The sequence below is a fragment of the Apus apus genome, chromosome 4 (genome assembly GCF_020740795.1).
Source record: "Apus apus isolate bApuApu2 chromosome 4, bApuApu2.pri.cur, whole genome shotgun sequence".
Lineage (NCBI taxonomy): Eukaryota > Metazoa > Chordata > Aves > Apodiformes > Apodidae > Apus > Apus apus.
In genome coordinates this window covers 34,659,171-34,675,527 of record NC_067285.1, presented here as the reverse complement: position 1 = coordinate 34,675,527, position 16,357 = coordinate 34,659,171, and the positions used below count along the sequence as shown (strand labels likewise).

General features: G+C 44.8%; 1 protein-coding gene across 5 annotated transcripts in view; it reads left to right on the top strand.

Moving 5' to 3' along the window:
• MICU1 (mitochondrial calcium uptake 1) overlaps positions 1 to 16,357 on the top strand; it is a 96,561-nt gene that overhangs the window by 57,539 nt on the left and 22,665 nt on the right. For 2 of the 5 annotated variants that reach the window (XM_051618073.1, XM_051618071.1), the window contains 3 exons: positions 1,342 to 1,456; positions 10,826 to 10,908; positions 14,653 to 14,850. In XM_051618073.1, the coding sequence (XP_051474033.1) occupies positions 1,342 to 1,456; positions 10,826 to 10,908; positions 14,653 to 14,850 (396 nt within the window). Of the gene's footprint in view, positions 1 to 27; positions 94 to 1,338; positions 1,457 to 10,825; positions 10,909 to 14,652; positions 14,851 to 16,357 lie in introns of all 5 variants that reach the window. The other 3 variants (XM_051618068.1, XM_051618069.1, XM_051618072.1) reach the window with 3 other exon arrangements.

The following is a 16,357-nucleotide window of genomic DNA, read 5'->3' as shown; positions in this document are numbered from 1 at the left end:
TTTCTTTTCTTGTGGTTTCCGAGCCAGATACGGGTTAAATTTTCATCTAAATTATTAGCTGAGCTCATCCCCACTCTGCAGTCACAAATAATGGTGAGTTCTCAAAAAAAACCAAACCCAACCCAAACCAACCAAAACCCTGAGGTGGATGAGAGCCATCAGCTGCAGAGAGTGGGTCTGACCCAGAGAAGCTGTGTTCTAACTCTTGCTGGGATGTCTACTTAGGCTTCTTAGTGGTGCCCAGTCAAAGCAAACCCCTGGTTGCTTCAAGACTTTCTTGCCCTTTGCAAGTCTAACCATTCAACTTGATGTGATGTTGTGTCTGCTGATTTGACTGTTGGTTAACCAGTTTTCTTTCCTTTGTCTTGTATATGATGGGACCTCCGCTAGACAGAGGTAACGGTGGGGGACAGCTCTGGAGCTGGACCCTGGTGTGGTGGTGTTTGTTGGTGGTTCTTCCTAAAACGTTTCCTGAATCCAGCTTTGCTTTTCACCATGCTTCTGTGCTTGCATGACCTGGTTTCTGTGGAATAACCTCATCCCTGCCTCTACTCTCCTTGATATTAATTTCATTTTCCTTCGTGTGTGTGCGTGTGCCTCCTCTTGCTGTGTTCTTAAAATGGGTCACCAGTGTGGATTTCCTAACAGTTTTAGGGATCCTTTTCAGTCTTTGAAGGCTCTGCAGATCAAAAGGACTCTGATTTTTAGCTTAGCAAGGGATACAATAAGGCATGTGGTATTTTTTTATCAAAGCAAGATGCTGAAAAAGAACTGGAGCAAGAGAGAGGCTGAAATGGGTGTCAGTCCTGGTCCTCCTGGTGAGCCTGCTGAACATGCTCCTCAATACTCTTTAACTGCACTTTTTGGAGAAGTTCAATAGTACTTGATATTCATCTGAAAAATATCTTTCTTGGCTCCTGCTACCACAGAGTAGAACTAAAATGCTGGTGGTGAAATACAGTAATTTCTCTTCTGAAGCCTATATTAAAAAAATAATAATCTGATTTTCATAACACTCATCTCTCGGATTCAGACCATTTAAAGCAAGATGGACGTGGCTTTATTGATCCGTGATGATTATGATTAGCCAGCTACTTCATATTGTGCCATTTCTTACCCCTCATGTGAGATGGGGATAGCCCTGATCTTTGCAGAGCATTTCTGATAGATCCAAAGGCTGGAAAAGGTCCACAGGCTGTCGGTGCAGACAGTAGGTGTGTGTGTGTGTATGTGGAATGGCTTGTTGGTGGCAAGGATGGAAATGAAGCCCTTCTGTGACTCTATTTAACCAACTGCTTTATTTTCTCTTTTCTTGGGGGTGTGGGTTGGATGAATCAGCAGAAGTTATCCCAGGAGCGGGAGAAGTTTGCTGATGAGGACAGCATCTTTTATGCCCTTGGAGAGTGTGGACTCATTTCTTTCTCTGACTACATCTTCCTGACAACAGTCCTTTCCAGTAAGTACAGTGGGGTTGGTTTGTTTGGGTTTTTTTCCTTTCTGCTTTTTGAAGTTTTGAAGGTTGACAAGCAATGAGTTTGTTATTGTTGTCTACATACCTTTCCCTAAAAGGAATTCTTGATGGCTTGGAACTGGAGCTGAGTGAAAAATTGCTCTTTTTCCCTCTGGTTTAGGCTTAGCTTTGAGTGGTTCAGAAAGTTAAGCAGATGGATGACTTGGAAGATTCCTCTTAAAATGTGACAATTTTTTTTTTCTTCTAATGAGTCATTTGAGCTGCTGTTCAAAACTGTCAATGGAGATGTGTTCTGGAGTTGTGTTTGGATGATTATTCCTTTCCAGAGCTCTTCACTGGCTCCAAGACTTCAGACTCTTCCCCCCAGCTGTTTTTTCACTTGCATAAGCTCAGGCCAGTGTGGTGTAACCCAATGAGGAGAGAAGTTAAGCTGTTTACTTTTCAACAAGTATGATTAGATACCGTCTGTCTTTTCACCCCACTGCACTTGACTTGCATTTGTGATATTTCTGTGATCTGCTCATCTGTTCCAGCAAAGTCTTCTGCACTTGAAATGCTGGCACTTTGCTTTGTTGGCAAGAAGCAGTGAAACTGAAGTCTTGGATAATGTCAAACGGTGCTTCTAAGCTGACTTCATGGGGAAAGGTAGCTCAGAGCTTCATGTCCAGAGCTTCTCAAGGTGCTTGAAGGTCAAAACAGGTCATCACAAACAGGGAAGTCTAGAAATTCCAGTTATTTTTCAGCCCCATTAGAAAGTGGGCTGGTAGAGCTAGGTTAGTAGTTTTAGGTTAAAGGTCAGGTTGGGTGATCTTACAGGTCTTTTCTAACCAGACCAATTAAAAAAGTGAGGAAGATGCCACTGTCCAAATGAACTTGAGACATTTTCTTTTCAGACTTGGGAAAAAAAAAGAGATAATGTAGCCATCTAATCTTATAAGTATCTGTTTCCTGATGATCTGATCATAGGAATGGGAAAGCTTGGACACTTTCCAGCTTGCTCTAGTCCCCCCTTGCTCCCTGCTCTCTGCTGTTCAAGGGCTCAGCTGGGTCATTCACTGAGGTTTTGTAAAAGCAACAGGTGCTTCATGATTTTGTTCCCCCCCTCCGTGTTCTTGCACGTTGTGACAGAGCCAGAGGAAAGAGCTCCTCATTTCCCAAGCAGGGCATTTCAGGGGATCTGTTACAAGGGAGAAGCCACGCTCAAGGTCTCATTTGTTGTCAGACAGACGTGCTGGGGGAAGACCTGTATGTGACCTTCATGTTGTGAAAACAAACACTCAGAGATGAAGCTTGTTGGAGCCAAGGAATTTTTTATATCATTTTAATCTGCTTTTTTTGTTGCTTGGTTCTCAGAACTGACTCTTCAGCCTGTTGCTGTTCCTTTCTTACTTTAGTCTGGCCTATGCTGAAACTATCTAAGGTATTTTCTGCTTGTGGTGTGATGGCTTTTAAACCCCATCTCCTCAGCTGACGACAAACTCACGAGCTGATGGTGTCACATTACTAAACCTGGTTCAGAAAACACTCATGTCCTTGGCTCTGTGGCTGGTGCTGGTGCTGAGCAGCCCCCTCATCAAGTACACAGGGTGCAAAATCAATTTCATGGTCTGCCACAGGCAGCCAAGGGAGCTTGTTCTTGCTTTGCTTTAATTTCTTTGTCGTGAGGATAAAAGAAAAGAGACCACCTTGTGCTAGTGGAGCAGCCAGCCTTGTTTTGGAGGGCTGTGTGGGAGGGAGAGGCTTTTCTTTTTTTTCCTCTTGTTCTTGGGCTTTTAACATGTTTGCAGTTACTGGGGAATCAGACTAACAAGAGCAGACAGAATTGGGTGGTGTGTGCTTGGAAGAACAATGTGGAAATTGGGCAAGGCAGGAGCTTTGAAAAAGAGAAATTGAAAAAGAGAGAAGAAAAAAAAAGTGTTCTGGGACTTTCAGGTTGACTTTCAGGTTTTCAGGTTGAGTTTTAGGTGTTTTGGGAGTTTGCTGAATGGTTATTGAAGATGGAGGGATATCTCTGGAGCTGCTGACAAATAGGGATTCCCCAGAGACAGTGTTTTGGTTTCAATTTTAAAGCAGTTGCTTTTGTAAAAACTGCCCAACAAAACTTGTCCTGTGGCTAGCTAGAAGATTGATTATTTGCTACACTTGTTTACTCTCCTACTAGTAAATATTACCTTGCAGGAATCCAGTAGTTCTTGATAATTTATTTTTTTTTTCTCCTGGGAAATAAATAAAATGAGGAAAGTAGATCTGAAACCTGACAGTTCAGTATTGGTTTTCTCACTGTTGTGTTTAAATAGCCCAAACATTAAGAAGGTTTCTGGGCAAGGACGAGTTGTAGGTTACATCAAACATCTAAAAGCCACGAAGTATTGAGAAAATCAAGTGGTGTATTGAGCACTAAAGCAGGATAATCAGAAGGGGAAGTCAGATGGGATCTGAGGGTGGGAGGCAGGAGGGAGAGATGCTCCTCTGCTGTGATCACATCAGTCGTGGTCTGGTCTGGCTTCTTGAACTCCAGACTGATCCATGATAACCTCTGAAAACAAGGCACCCCAGGGGCTCCTGGTGTTGTGCTCCTTGAGTCGTGCCCAGCAAGTCTGAGATGGCTCCTGCCCACCTCTCTGGCTCTACCAAAAGCCCCTCTGGACTTTGAGAGTGATTCCCGGAGCTTTTCATTTCATTTCCCTTTGCAGCTGAAGCTGGAGCTCACTTCAGTCGTGTTCCCTGACACGGGGGTTGCTGCTGGGCAGGGAGAGGAGGAGAGAGGGCTGAAGGCTTCATCTGCACGTTGCTGGCAGAGAGCTCTGTGCACACTGCACAGAAAATCAAGTCTGTCACCATATTTTATTTACAAGGGACTTCTCTCCAGCACTGGCTGTTCTCGTCGATTGCCCTGTTTCTGTGAAAATGTATTTTTAAAACAGCTAATAAAATGGCATTTAACTGCCTCAGCAAGTCAGCCTTGTATTAAAGGCAAGGAGAGCTGAGTGGCCTTGAGGACACTGTCATTGTCACTCCAGCAAAGGGAGAAGAATGAATAAAATATGGGATAAGCAAAACACTGTTGGGAATTCCCCTGGGTCCTTCAGATGTCCCAGGAAAGCCAAGACATCAGTTCACTTACCCAAGAGGCTTTTGGACTTGCAGAAGAGGTGGAGGAAGGAGAGAAAGAGCCTTTCCATCCTTGGCCACTGCAGTTGCCCAGTTAATATGGTCCATTGTCCAGGCACACTAATGCCAACTTGATTAACAGGCACTGAAGGGAGCTGTGTGTTAAAGGGTGAGTTGGTGGTGTTGCTGTAATTGGGCTGTCACTGGGTCTGGATTTACTCCTCCTGGAGGGAGGGTGAAATAGCATTGGCTCCAGCCACAGCAATTACTCTCTTGCAGACCTGCAGCTCCTTCTCCCACCTCCTGCAGGTTCTTTCTGGTTCTTTCTGCTGTCCCTTGGGGGTGCTGGCCTGCAAGAGGCCCCTTGCTAGGATAGATTCAGCTTTTTGGAAGAATTTCTTTCTCCTGTGTAGGAAATTAATCTCAAACCATCCATCTTTGGAAATTATTTGCTGGCAGGATTTTGAATAAGTGGTGTTGGTTACCAGGAAGGTCTTCAGCCTCCTTCCCTGCCACAGGTGAGATGGATGCTCTCACTGGTGGTGTTTTGAGGCCTTCTCAGCCTCACTATGTGGTGCTGGGATGTTTTCAATTCCCTTCTGCCAGCTCAGTCACTGCTGTGTGGGGTTTCCAAGATGTGTATGAGCAGCACAGAGATCCTCTCCCAAGGGATATCCCAGCTTCTGAACATGAGCCCTGTTGCCTGATGTCCAACCAAGGACTCTTTGGCTCAACATCCCAGTTCTGCCATGGGCTGGTAGCCATGCTGAAGGACAGAAAAGGGAAGGATTTCTCACAGGTGGCAGTTTGGGATCTTCCCAAGCAGAGCTTGACCTCTCCAATTTGACAACCAGCGTTAAGGGATGGGATGTCCTCCCTGCATCTCTGCCTGCAGCCTTTGCTTGGTCTCTGCTCATCTCTCCATCCCTTGCATTTGTACCATGTGATGGGCTGATGGATCTCCACCAACTTCCTGGATCACAGGGGACAGCAGATCTGCAGCAGGGAAGGACTACCTGCATGCAGCACTTGTTAACCTGATGGACAAGTTCCAGAAACTGACTCATTATTATTTCCACAGAATTAAAGAGTAATTTTGTGTTGCTCAAAGCAGTATCCCAGAAGCTGCAGATGTTTGGGGATGTCTTTTTTCTCCAGGGTTTCCCTGGAGAGCATAGCTTCTGCTGGCCTTCCATCTGGAGCTGCCATTTCCAGCAGAGAGGCATTTAAGAGGGTGTCTTGGCTTCCAGCTGTGCTCTGAGGGGCACATGGTAGCTGCTGACAAGTTGTTGAAAGGTGAGCCTTGTCCTCCAGCCCAAGGGGCTGCCACCTTTGCTCAGTTCTTTGGGACTGACATGTACTTTTGTCATTGCCTTCAAAGCCCAAATACAGCATTTGGTGTCAAAATTACTCAGTCTCTTTAATAACGAGCAGAACAGGAAAGTGAAATAGCAATGTTGTGTTGTCTTTTTTTTGACTTAATGGATTGTTTTAGTTGAGGAAAGAGAAGAAAGGGTAGAAATGTAGTCACTTGGGACATCACTCCATGGAGGGTGTGCAATTTCTGTATCTAAGGGTGGCACATTTTGATGGTACAGTTTTCCAAAGGGTGGATTAGAGCATCTGTTCACGTGTCAGATCCTTTATCTGTTCCTTTATGCATGTTCCTGATACATGTGTACAAGACAAGTTTATGTGGGATTTTACCTGTCATCTGTACTAGTTAACCCCTTCTTTGCTTTCTGTTGGGCACCTCTTGCTGTCTCTGGTATTGATGTGGGTTGATTAACATGGAAAAAAAAAAGTCCGTGGGATTTGGATTCGTTTTCTGAAATAGTGGAACTCTTTGGAAGGAAAATATCTGCAACATTAAGACACTTCACTGTTGTTTTTTTCTCTCTGCAGAGTCAGAATAATGAGCATGTTTGTTAATATAACTTCAGAGGAAAAATAAACACCTTGGTTAAACTTCAGGCTTTCATTCATGTTGTTGCCTGCAAGAAGGAAAAAAGAATCAAGCTGCAGGGCTTGAAGAGCCATCTCTCTAGATGAAAATGTGTCTCTACCTTAGAAGGGCTCTGTTAATTATGGATTGATTATGAAGATATCTTTTTTCAGCTTCAGGGTGCTATTGCACCTCTCTTTGTCTTCATTTTGGCAAATGTAAGGAGGAAGCAATCGTAGAATATTGAACTCCTGGCAACTAATTTTTCTTCATCTATCTCCCCAGTTGAATCCTTGATCTTTCATCCCACACTGGAGTTGCCTGGGGAGTTAGGAGGCTTCAGGAGGGATGTTGAAGACCTGAGCTGCTTTCTGTTCATGTTCAGACAAAGAATTTTTCAGCTACATCTGGAGGGAGCCATGTTTCCTTTCCAAATGGGTGTTGAAAGTAGTTTGTCTAAAATGTGGTCTCTTCACTCGAGGTGGATGCTCTTACAGATACTTAATTATTGTAGTTGTGGCCAGGAGCTGCATGAGTTGCAGCAGGAGTCCAAGACTTGTTAAGAGGCATCTCCAAACATTGGACCATTGAGTTTGAGGGAAAGAGAAGATGAAATGAGCACAGAAAGACTGAAATGTGGCCTTTCTCTTGAGTGTTTCTTGGCTTTCAGGGTGCATTGCTTCTGGTGAGAGTAAATGGCAATGGAGAGCAATTGAGTGCTGCAGATTGGGCCACTGAATAATTCAAAATAGTTAAAAATGCCATCAATGGCTTAAAGATGCCCAATCAGCCCATCTAATGCCTCAGATTCTCTGGGAGTTTCTCCATGTGGTCAGTGCTGCTGCTCCTCATTTGTCTGGTGGAGGTTGCTGGTCTCTGTAACACTGGTGTCTGTGGCTTTTGGATTCCTCATGGCCTTTCTTCTCCCAGATATTTGCTTTGAACAAAGGGGCCAAGAAAAATGTGAATTGCCCTTTCCACTAACTCCCAGGTGAGTTGAAAAAGCACCTTGGTGTGTAGAGCTGGTGGAGCTGTGGATCTACACAACTTCAGCCTGGTCTTTCTGCAGGTATATGCATATATCTCAAGGCAGGGAAGAGGTAACCCATGGATTGGTTTTGGTGTGGGCTCCAGTCCCATGCTTTCATTTGTCTTAAAGATTTGAAAGAACCATGAGGAAGCTGTTGCCTCCTCCTGAACACCCTGAGACTAGAAATGAAGTTGGAAAAGGAACTGCAGCTGCTCTGCCCTGTCTGGGACTTGTTGCCCAAGGTAAATTCATTGCAATGAAAAACAAAATTGGATTCTGAGTCATGTCAAAAAAGATGGTGAGGAGATGGCTCCCAACATCAGAGTGAGCTGGGAAATGCAGCTCAGCACTCAGGGAATTCCAGAGGTGGTTTTCCCTTGTAAAGAGAATTAAAAGCCAAGTCCTCTGAGTGCGTTTGGTAACCATTGTGGGAGGAATCTTCCATTCATTTGGAAGCATCTTAATTAAGGAGGCAGTAGGGAGATTCAGAGAGGCTGCAGTCGAGGGGTAAAACTGGGGTATCAGAATAAAAGGGGGGGTGGGGAGAAAAAGCTGAATTAGGTAAGCAGAGCACTGTCTACTGCTTTATTGGGCTGCAAGGTTCTGAAAGATGTAAGTACAAGAGGAAGAAGAGAAATGGAGGTTGTACAGGCTGATGTAACCATGAGTAATGGGGTGGGGGGTGGGGGTAGCTGCCATAGGAAGGACTCTTGCCCAATAAATCCCAGTCAGAAACATCGTGCCCCAGAGGACAAGCAGAAACCATCTCACTGGGGATCAATAAATTCAGGCTGCCCAGAGATCAGGGCCATGGATCTTGATGAATGTTTCTTCCTGAGCTGGATGAGCTAATTGTCTTTGGTGCCCCCTGGCTTCCCTGGCTTGGATTCATGGTTGTTGGATTGAAGTGTAGCTCCAAGGAACTGGAGTTGGATCGGCAGATTGGAGGAAGAAACGAGCTGTGTCACTTATTAGCTAAAGGAGTGAAATAATTACATTTGCCAGTTTCAAGACTCGTCTTCCCTGTCCTTAGAATACACTGAGCCTGCAGTTTTTTGATGCTGAACTGTTCATTTTTAATTTTGCAAGTGGTGTTTTCCTCAGGGGCTTTGATAAACTGCTCTTGGAAAAGTGTGTTTAGAGAAGGGGAAGGAGGGACACAGCCTCTGCCAGGGGGAGGTCAGATACCTTCCTTTCTCTGTTCACCCTGTGTCTGCCCAAATAAGACAACAGGATTATCCTTTTCCATCAAGAAAAAAAAAAGGAGGGGGTGGGGGTGGGAAATAAACCCAAACACCAATTTTTAACAAGGGGGCAACTAATTTTTCTCATCTCAGAATATGTATTGTTGTACCCTGGCAGGGGGGATGGAGAAAGAAAGATGAGATGTGTACGTTGCTCTTCTTCTAGCATCAGTTGGAGCTTTGTAGAGGTCCCTGTTTCCTCCTAGAGGAAACAACTTTTTGTTTGGGTTTTGAGAGGTAGCAAGGAGAAATTGCATCCAGGCTTTCACACGATACGTGCAATTAGAGTGAATAAATGTGGATGTGTTATTTAAACATTAGGAGGGTAGTTGGGAGTTGCTTGATGTTGCACTCAAGGAAATGGGGAATTAATTGCTGGAAGTGATGGATGGATACAGAGTATAAATCCCTTTAATTAGATTACATGGTCCAAGAGATGATGAAGTAGGTGTTGGGGGCAGCCTGACCACATCTCAGCACTGAAGTCCTGAGGGCTGGAGGGGAAAGGCATCCCTATCCCCCAGGTGGGACAGAGAAGCTGGAGGGAGGCTTGGCTTCTGCTGCTCCAGCAACCTGCTGCTGGCAATGGCTGTGGGTACAGGAGACACCACTTCTGCACCTGGTGTTGGGAACTTAAAGCCCAAATAGTTGGCACAAGGAAATGGGAAGTCCAGGGCTGGTAACAGCTGTTCCTGCCACGGAGTTTAAGGTTACACATCTGTCTGAAGCACAAAGTGATTGGAAAAAGTGAGCTCATTCAGGTGTCTTGCTGAATCTTTTAGCCATAAAGTGCTGCAGTTTCCTTATGGCAAGGGGAAAACACCATGTCCAAGTCTCCTGGCTCAAAACTGTAACTCGTGTACTAAACCCAGTTCAGGTAATGCCATGTTAATGTCTTTTTCTGTGAGTGGTTTTCCCCTCTCACCCCTGTCTGGGAGGTGCCTTCATGCAAAACACTGGTGCAGAAACTCTTTACTTTTTGAGCAGCCAAGGAAACATTAAAAGTTGATTGTAACAGATGAGGTTAAAGAAGGACAAGCCTCACCCGATGATCCCTATCCTGCTGCCAGATTTAGGTGGGAAAAGCCACTTTCAGAACCAAAAAAGGATCTACAGTGTGACTGATCATCTAAGATGAAAGCCTAAGCACTAGAGGATTCCCTAGAAATCTCAGCAAAGACCAAAATTCCTGTAGGTGGTAGGAACTGGGATGTAGCAGAGCAAGAGAAATTCTCATATATTAGCTCCATTTGGGGAAAAAAAAAAAGCATGGTACTGTTGTAGCTTTAAATAGTGATGGGTTGCAGAGCCAAAAAGGGAAGCCTCCAGCAATGCTCTGGTGGGATGCAGGGAAGGAGTGTGGTTTGGCTGGCATGGGTGGCTGTGAAGGAATGTTGTTTTTTTCAGAGCTCTGGCTGAATAAACCATGACAACTAAATGCAATGAGGAATAAATTACCACTCTGCCTCAGCTGCTTGTCCAGCTCATCTGTTATCTGGGTGTCATAACTGGCCTGAGGCAGAGTTGGTCGTGACTGGGTTAAATTTGCACAGTGAGATCAGAGCTGAGTCTGGAAGAGAATTGCCTCAAGTCCAGGTCAGGTCCTCAGCCACTTGGCTGCTTCACCAAACACCAGAATGTGTTCTGCAGCACTGGAGGAACTGGCCAAACTGGTGTCATGCTGTGTGGAGCAGGCTGGAGCTTTAGCTACAAGGTTGTGTTCTGTTGGTTGTCATGGGAAGTGTCAACTGGTCTCCTGCTTTTGTGCTTTTTCAGTCTGCAAATGGCATCAGTTTTGTCCAAGGAACATCATCTCTGCCCAACCTCCTTGTCAAGACCTTTGGTGAAAGGAGCACCACGAAGCTCATAGCTAGTGCTTCCCAAGAGCTGCATTTTCTTAAAATTGCAAGGATTAGGGAAAAGTGCTTCTGGATAGAGTCATTCTGAACTTGTGCCTTTTTAAATTGAGCTTTTTTTAATCTTTGTTAACTGGCCTTTGCTTTTTATTGTGTGTTTTTATGTAGCTCCCCAGAGGAACTTTGAAATTGCCTTTAAGATGTTTGATCTGAATGGTGACGGCGAGGTGGACTTGGAAGAGTTTGAGCAGGCAAGTTGATCAACTGCTGGACTCCTTCATTCTGGGGCAGCACTCCTCTGTGATGCTGTTGTGATTTATATTTGTGGTTACTGCTGGTTTGTCTCTTCCTTCTGTGCTCTGCTGTGTTCCCTCAGTGCCTGGTGTGTCAGGACAGAATTTTTCAGTCAAGCAAAACAACTGGGTATAAACTCCAGTTTCCTGTGAGTTTGTCACCAAGGTGTCTCAATCAGATGTCACCTCCAAAGGAGATCAAGAATTTTTTTCACTCTACTGGTGTAATTTTGATCCTACTTTCTTCCACAGCTTTCTGCATTCCTTAGTTTTGTTGGTCCTCAGAGAACAACCAGAGTGAAACTGCATCAGAGAAGAATTTGGCCGTTTATTTCACTGTAATCAAAAAAGATGTTTGTTGAGAGTGTATTTTCATTAGTTTCTTTCCCCTGCTTACAAGGTTGCATCAGTAGGGAGTTTGATGCAGGATTTGTAATGAGTTTAGCCTGTGTGTGTGGTACTGGTGAGGTCCTCCCAGAAGGTTTGTGATTGTGTGAGGGTGAGAATAGATGAAAGGCTTGAGTTGTCAGGAGGGGAATGATCTGACTTCTCCCAGCAGAGGTCTGTGGTTTTCTTGCCTCTGTAGAAAACAACCTTAAGGCTTTGGAAACTCATCAACATCCTGAAGCTCCTGTTTATTTGCAAAGATCCATGTACATGCTACTCTTGAAAGGAAAAGTAACTGCCTTTGCAAAGAAGAGAATGGGCTGTTTGGATGAGGAGGCCCCACCTCTGTTATCAAAGAACAAGGTAGAGGAGATCCACTGCTGATCTCCCTAATATTCCTGTGCCCCCAGCACCACATCTGTGACCACATCACATCCCTCAGGGCAGAGGATGGGGAAGTGGGAGCTGCTGCTATGGTGAAAAAAATCACCTGCCCTAGTGGGGCAGTGGGCTTTGATGTTGGAGGACATGTGTGTTTGGAGACAATGACAAGCTGTCTGCTCCTGTGCAAGAACAAAGCAACCCTGAATAGTCTAGTTAGGAATTCTTACTCATGGGTTGATGGAATGATGAGGTAACTTCAGAAGAGCCTGCAAGAGATCATGCTTGGGGCCCTTGCTATAAATGGGAAGGACTAGTGGCAAAGCAGGGCAGCTAAATTAATTCCCTCCCTTCTAATCATTTGCTGTCATCCTCCTGAAATGATTGCCCGTGGGTATGATGTCATTGTTAGGAGCTTGTTCCAGAGCTGGGTCATGTGTCTGGTTAACTGTGCATTTTTAGATGCAAATGTTGGACTATTCCTATAAAGGGAGTGTGTTTAGCTGCAGTGTGATATCCCTTCACATGACAGTTTGTAATGTAAACCCAGGAGTTTCTTTTCCTTCAAATGCAAATCTGAATACACTGGTGGGTCCTGCTCCTTCTGCTGTTTGGCACTGCCTCCCTACCAACTATGGATTGGGCTATGAAAAATCCCAAGCTTCCCATTTTCTCAAGTGAAAAACAACTGCCCTTCCTGCTGTTTGCATAGTGCAGGATGACAGCACCTCGCTGCAGCTACCTGAGGATACTGAACACTTCCAAAGGTGCTTTGCAGTAGTTGCTGATGTTTTAGAGTGAAACCACTTGTGGAGATGAGTTCATTTAAGAAAAGCAGGGAACAGTTCACTGCCCACTAAATGCAGCAATGCCAGGGTGCTAATTCAGGTGTCAAGTTAGGCTTTTTTTTTTCATTATACATGTAAAGTAAGAGAGAATGTTTTTTTTGAGGATGAATATTTTAGAAGTGCTGTCAAGATGAAGGTACAAAATGGAATTAAATGCTTTCAAATCATCTGGTAGGCAAAGGGAAGTTTTATGGCCCTTAAGTCATCTGAAAATCCTTAGGAAGGGGGACATTTTTTTGTTAGGCTTGTTAACTGTGTCACTGTCTCTATATCAAGGAATAAAATTCCTGGTTAGCATTGGAGTATTTTGGGGAAGATTCATCTTCCAGAGCTTCCAAGTCAGAGGGTGAAGGAGCTGTCATGGAAAGTGAGAAGCAGCTAACAATATCTTTGCAGACTTCTATAACTGATTTGCTGTATGTTGGAAACAGGATGAAAGCAAAGGCAAATTTATATGATAAATATTCCTTTTTAGTCTTTATTGAAATGCCTCAGTAAAAGCATGAAGGCTGGGAGGGTTTGGAGACCTCTTCCATAAACACCTTACCTGGCAGGGGCAGCTGGAACTGGCCCTTCCAGGGCCATGTGCTACTAGAGGTGACATCAGTTTGAAAGAGCAATGTGGTTTTGGGGAGAATGGGAAGAAAAAAGAGGAAAAGGTTCATCACAGAAGCACTGAACAGTTCCTGCTGGCTGGGAGCATGTGGGAATGAGTTTCTGTTTCTCTTCACATGTTTGGAGACAGCCACCAGCAGGTCTCTTCTCATTCATGTCTGACAAACCTTAGGAATACTGATGAAGGCTGAAAATTACTTGTGGTGATTTAACTAATATGTGAGTCAGAGGCTTTAACTACCTCATAAGATGGTATTTCATTTCTTCAGGCCTTGCTGAAGAGCCTCTTTTTCCAGCTGATCCCTATGGTTAGTGCATAGTGCTCAAGACTTTGATGCCTGCCTCAGGATCACCTTCAATGTTTCATCCTTCATGTGAATTTGAGTTTCATCTCCTAATTTTAATTAAAAAGTCAGATGAAAAGTAGTCAACTTTCAAGCAGTGTTACACATTATTGCTCTTCCAACCTTTAACTCCTTTGATTTCTTTCTCTGTTGCAAAAGATAAAACAGATCACAGACACTTGAGGCTGAAGTAGCTAGAGAAGACAGAGAAACAACTTTGTGCTTCCTATCCTTGTGTGATCCATGAGCTGTGAGGGGGGACAGCTCTGGGTGGGCTAGAGGACAACTTCTTGCCATGGCTTCCTGCCTTTTTGGGTATTAGAAGAATTACCCAAAGTAGGGACCAGCCAAAGAAATTTGGCTCCAGTGCCCACAGATGGGTTTTCAAACTGATACTTGTTCTAGATGGGGAGAGCAGAGGGGTGTAGAATGCTTTATAAAGAACTCCCAGGGAAAAATATGCTCTGTTGAGCAGCCTGGAGTGTGGTAAACACTTGCTTCTGCAGAACCAGGGGCAGTTTTCCAAGCTGATCATAAACTGCATTGTTTCAAGGCAGTTTATAAATATTTGTCTCCAAAACATGCATGGAGAACTTGCCGTTGAAGTGGAGCATGAGGCAAACCCCAGAACTGCTGTTTACAGTGCAAAAATCCTTCCTCACATCCCAGTGTTTATTTCAAAGAAAAAAAAACAAACACCAAACCATTTTTCTGTTCATTTTTTTTTCCCCCTCTATTTTTTTTTTCCCCCTCTGACTTGACTTGGTTTTCTTCCTAGTGGAAGCCCCCAGTAATCTGTGGCTTGTGTTTCAAGCAAGGTTCCCCTCCAGAGCATCTCCTCAGGGATTGTTCCAGCAGTTGCTCTCATGTTGGGAAAACAATAATTGTTTCTTACAACTCGTTTTGAGCATTTTTATACTCTTTGTTTCTTTAAAGAGGACTGGGAAAAACCCCAAAGCCTCAGTCCAGCCAGATGTTTGAATTGTCGTGTGTCTCAAGGATTATTTCAGGAAGAAGAAGAAGAATGGAGGGTGGCATGTCTGAGCCTGGAGGACTTGGTACTGATGCTTGACTAGTCCAAGTCCCAGGGGTGTTTTTGATGCTAACATCCTCCTTCTTACTCCTAGGTGCAGAGCATCATTCGCTCCCAAACCAGCATGGGCATGCGCCACAGAGACCGCTCAACCACGGGGAACACCCTGAAAACTGGTTTCAACTCAGCCCTGACCACCTTCTTCTTTGGGGCAGATCTGAAGGGCAAACTGACCATCTCCCACTTCCTCGACTTCCAGCGCAAACTGCAGCACGACATCCTGAAGCTTGAGGTTTGTTTCCCAACCTGTGGTGGAGAGGGCGGGGCGGGGCAGCGTGGATGTGGAACTCCTCCCAGGGGGAAGGGTTGTCTCGTTCCAGCTGGGCCCTGAAGGACCAGGGTTCACAACCATCCCCATGAAACTCTTCATCTCTGCTTTTGTTCCCACCTATTTTTGGCTGTGGGAGTGTTCAAGCCTTGTGTGAGTCCTCCGAAATCAGTGGGGTCTGTGTTGTGTGACCTCCCTTATTCACTCCTGGGTTTGTAACATGTCCACATATTCTGGGACTCGTACCCTTCAACTGAACTGCACATCTCCTTTTTGATTTCCTTTCCCAGGAGTTAACAGCAGCTCCCAATATTTAGGTTTTGGTCATTTCAGACAATTGGATGTCTTTCTGGTGAATGTTAGTTGCCTTTCTAACAAGTTATTTATTGGGGACAGTACAAGGTACTTTTCTCTTGGGAAGTTAATGAGTATCATAAGCACATCACTCCTGGGTTCCTGACAGCACCCCTGAGCACAGCACCATGCTGTGCTTAGTATTTTTGATACCATGTTAGTAGAAAAACTGACTTAGGTGAAAGTCACGGTTCTGTTCTGCCCAACTTCATGTTTTCCTGCATTCATGATGCCTCATTTTTCTCTTTGACTCTTTGATTGAGGCAGTATAGGCCTGTTTCTGTCCTCCACCTAACGTAACGTGGCCTCTCTCCCCTCTTCTGCTTCCATCTCTCTTGACATCTCCAACCTCCTCTCCTGGCTTCACACTTGATGTTTTTGTTCGTGCTTAAGTGGCTTTTCACACCCGTGGCTGGTGGGTTTGTGCTGCTCCCTTTCCTATGAGTGCTCTTAATGAATTCAGCCACTCCAAAAATGTGGCAATTCAGGGAAGAGTGATCCCTCAAATATTCACCTTGACCTGGGCACAACAGAAGAACTTGAGAAGTGGTGGTAGGAAATGCTGGATGACACTCCTGTGGGTGATTTTTAATGGCTTCCCTTGCTTTATGTGTCTGTTAGGGTGCTGAGCCTGTGAGGACAGTGGTCCTGGCCATGCAGATCATCTCTGGTTCCTTCTTTTAGCATGGCTTAGCCTTACTGTTGGACAAGGAGCAGAGAAGAGCTAGTGGCAGATCTGTGAGGGTCCCAGCTGAGCTCTTGAACCCTCATCTCTTCATCCTTTGCTGGCTTAGCAAAATTAGTACCTGGTCTGAGGCTGGGATGTTCATTTGAAAACCAGTGGTTGTTCATGTTCAGTGTCTGAATTCCAGAAAAGGCCTTGGGGAAGTGCACCATAAGCAGGTCTGAAGAACATCTCCTGGGGCTGCTGCAGCCCCTGAGTGATGTGGTGCCAATCAAGTCCTGCTCCATAGCACCATCCTGAAATCACAGGGTGGGAAGTTTCCATGAGCAGTTCTTGTAGCAGGTATGGGACTTCTGCCTCATCCTTCAGTTTTTATGAACAAATCCATTAGTCCTCTTGCTCTTTTTCCCCTTTCAAGCCCTGAAGACAGAG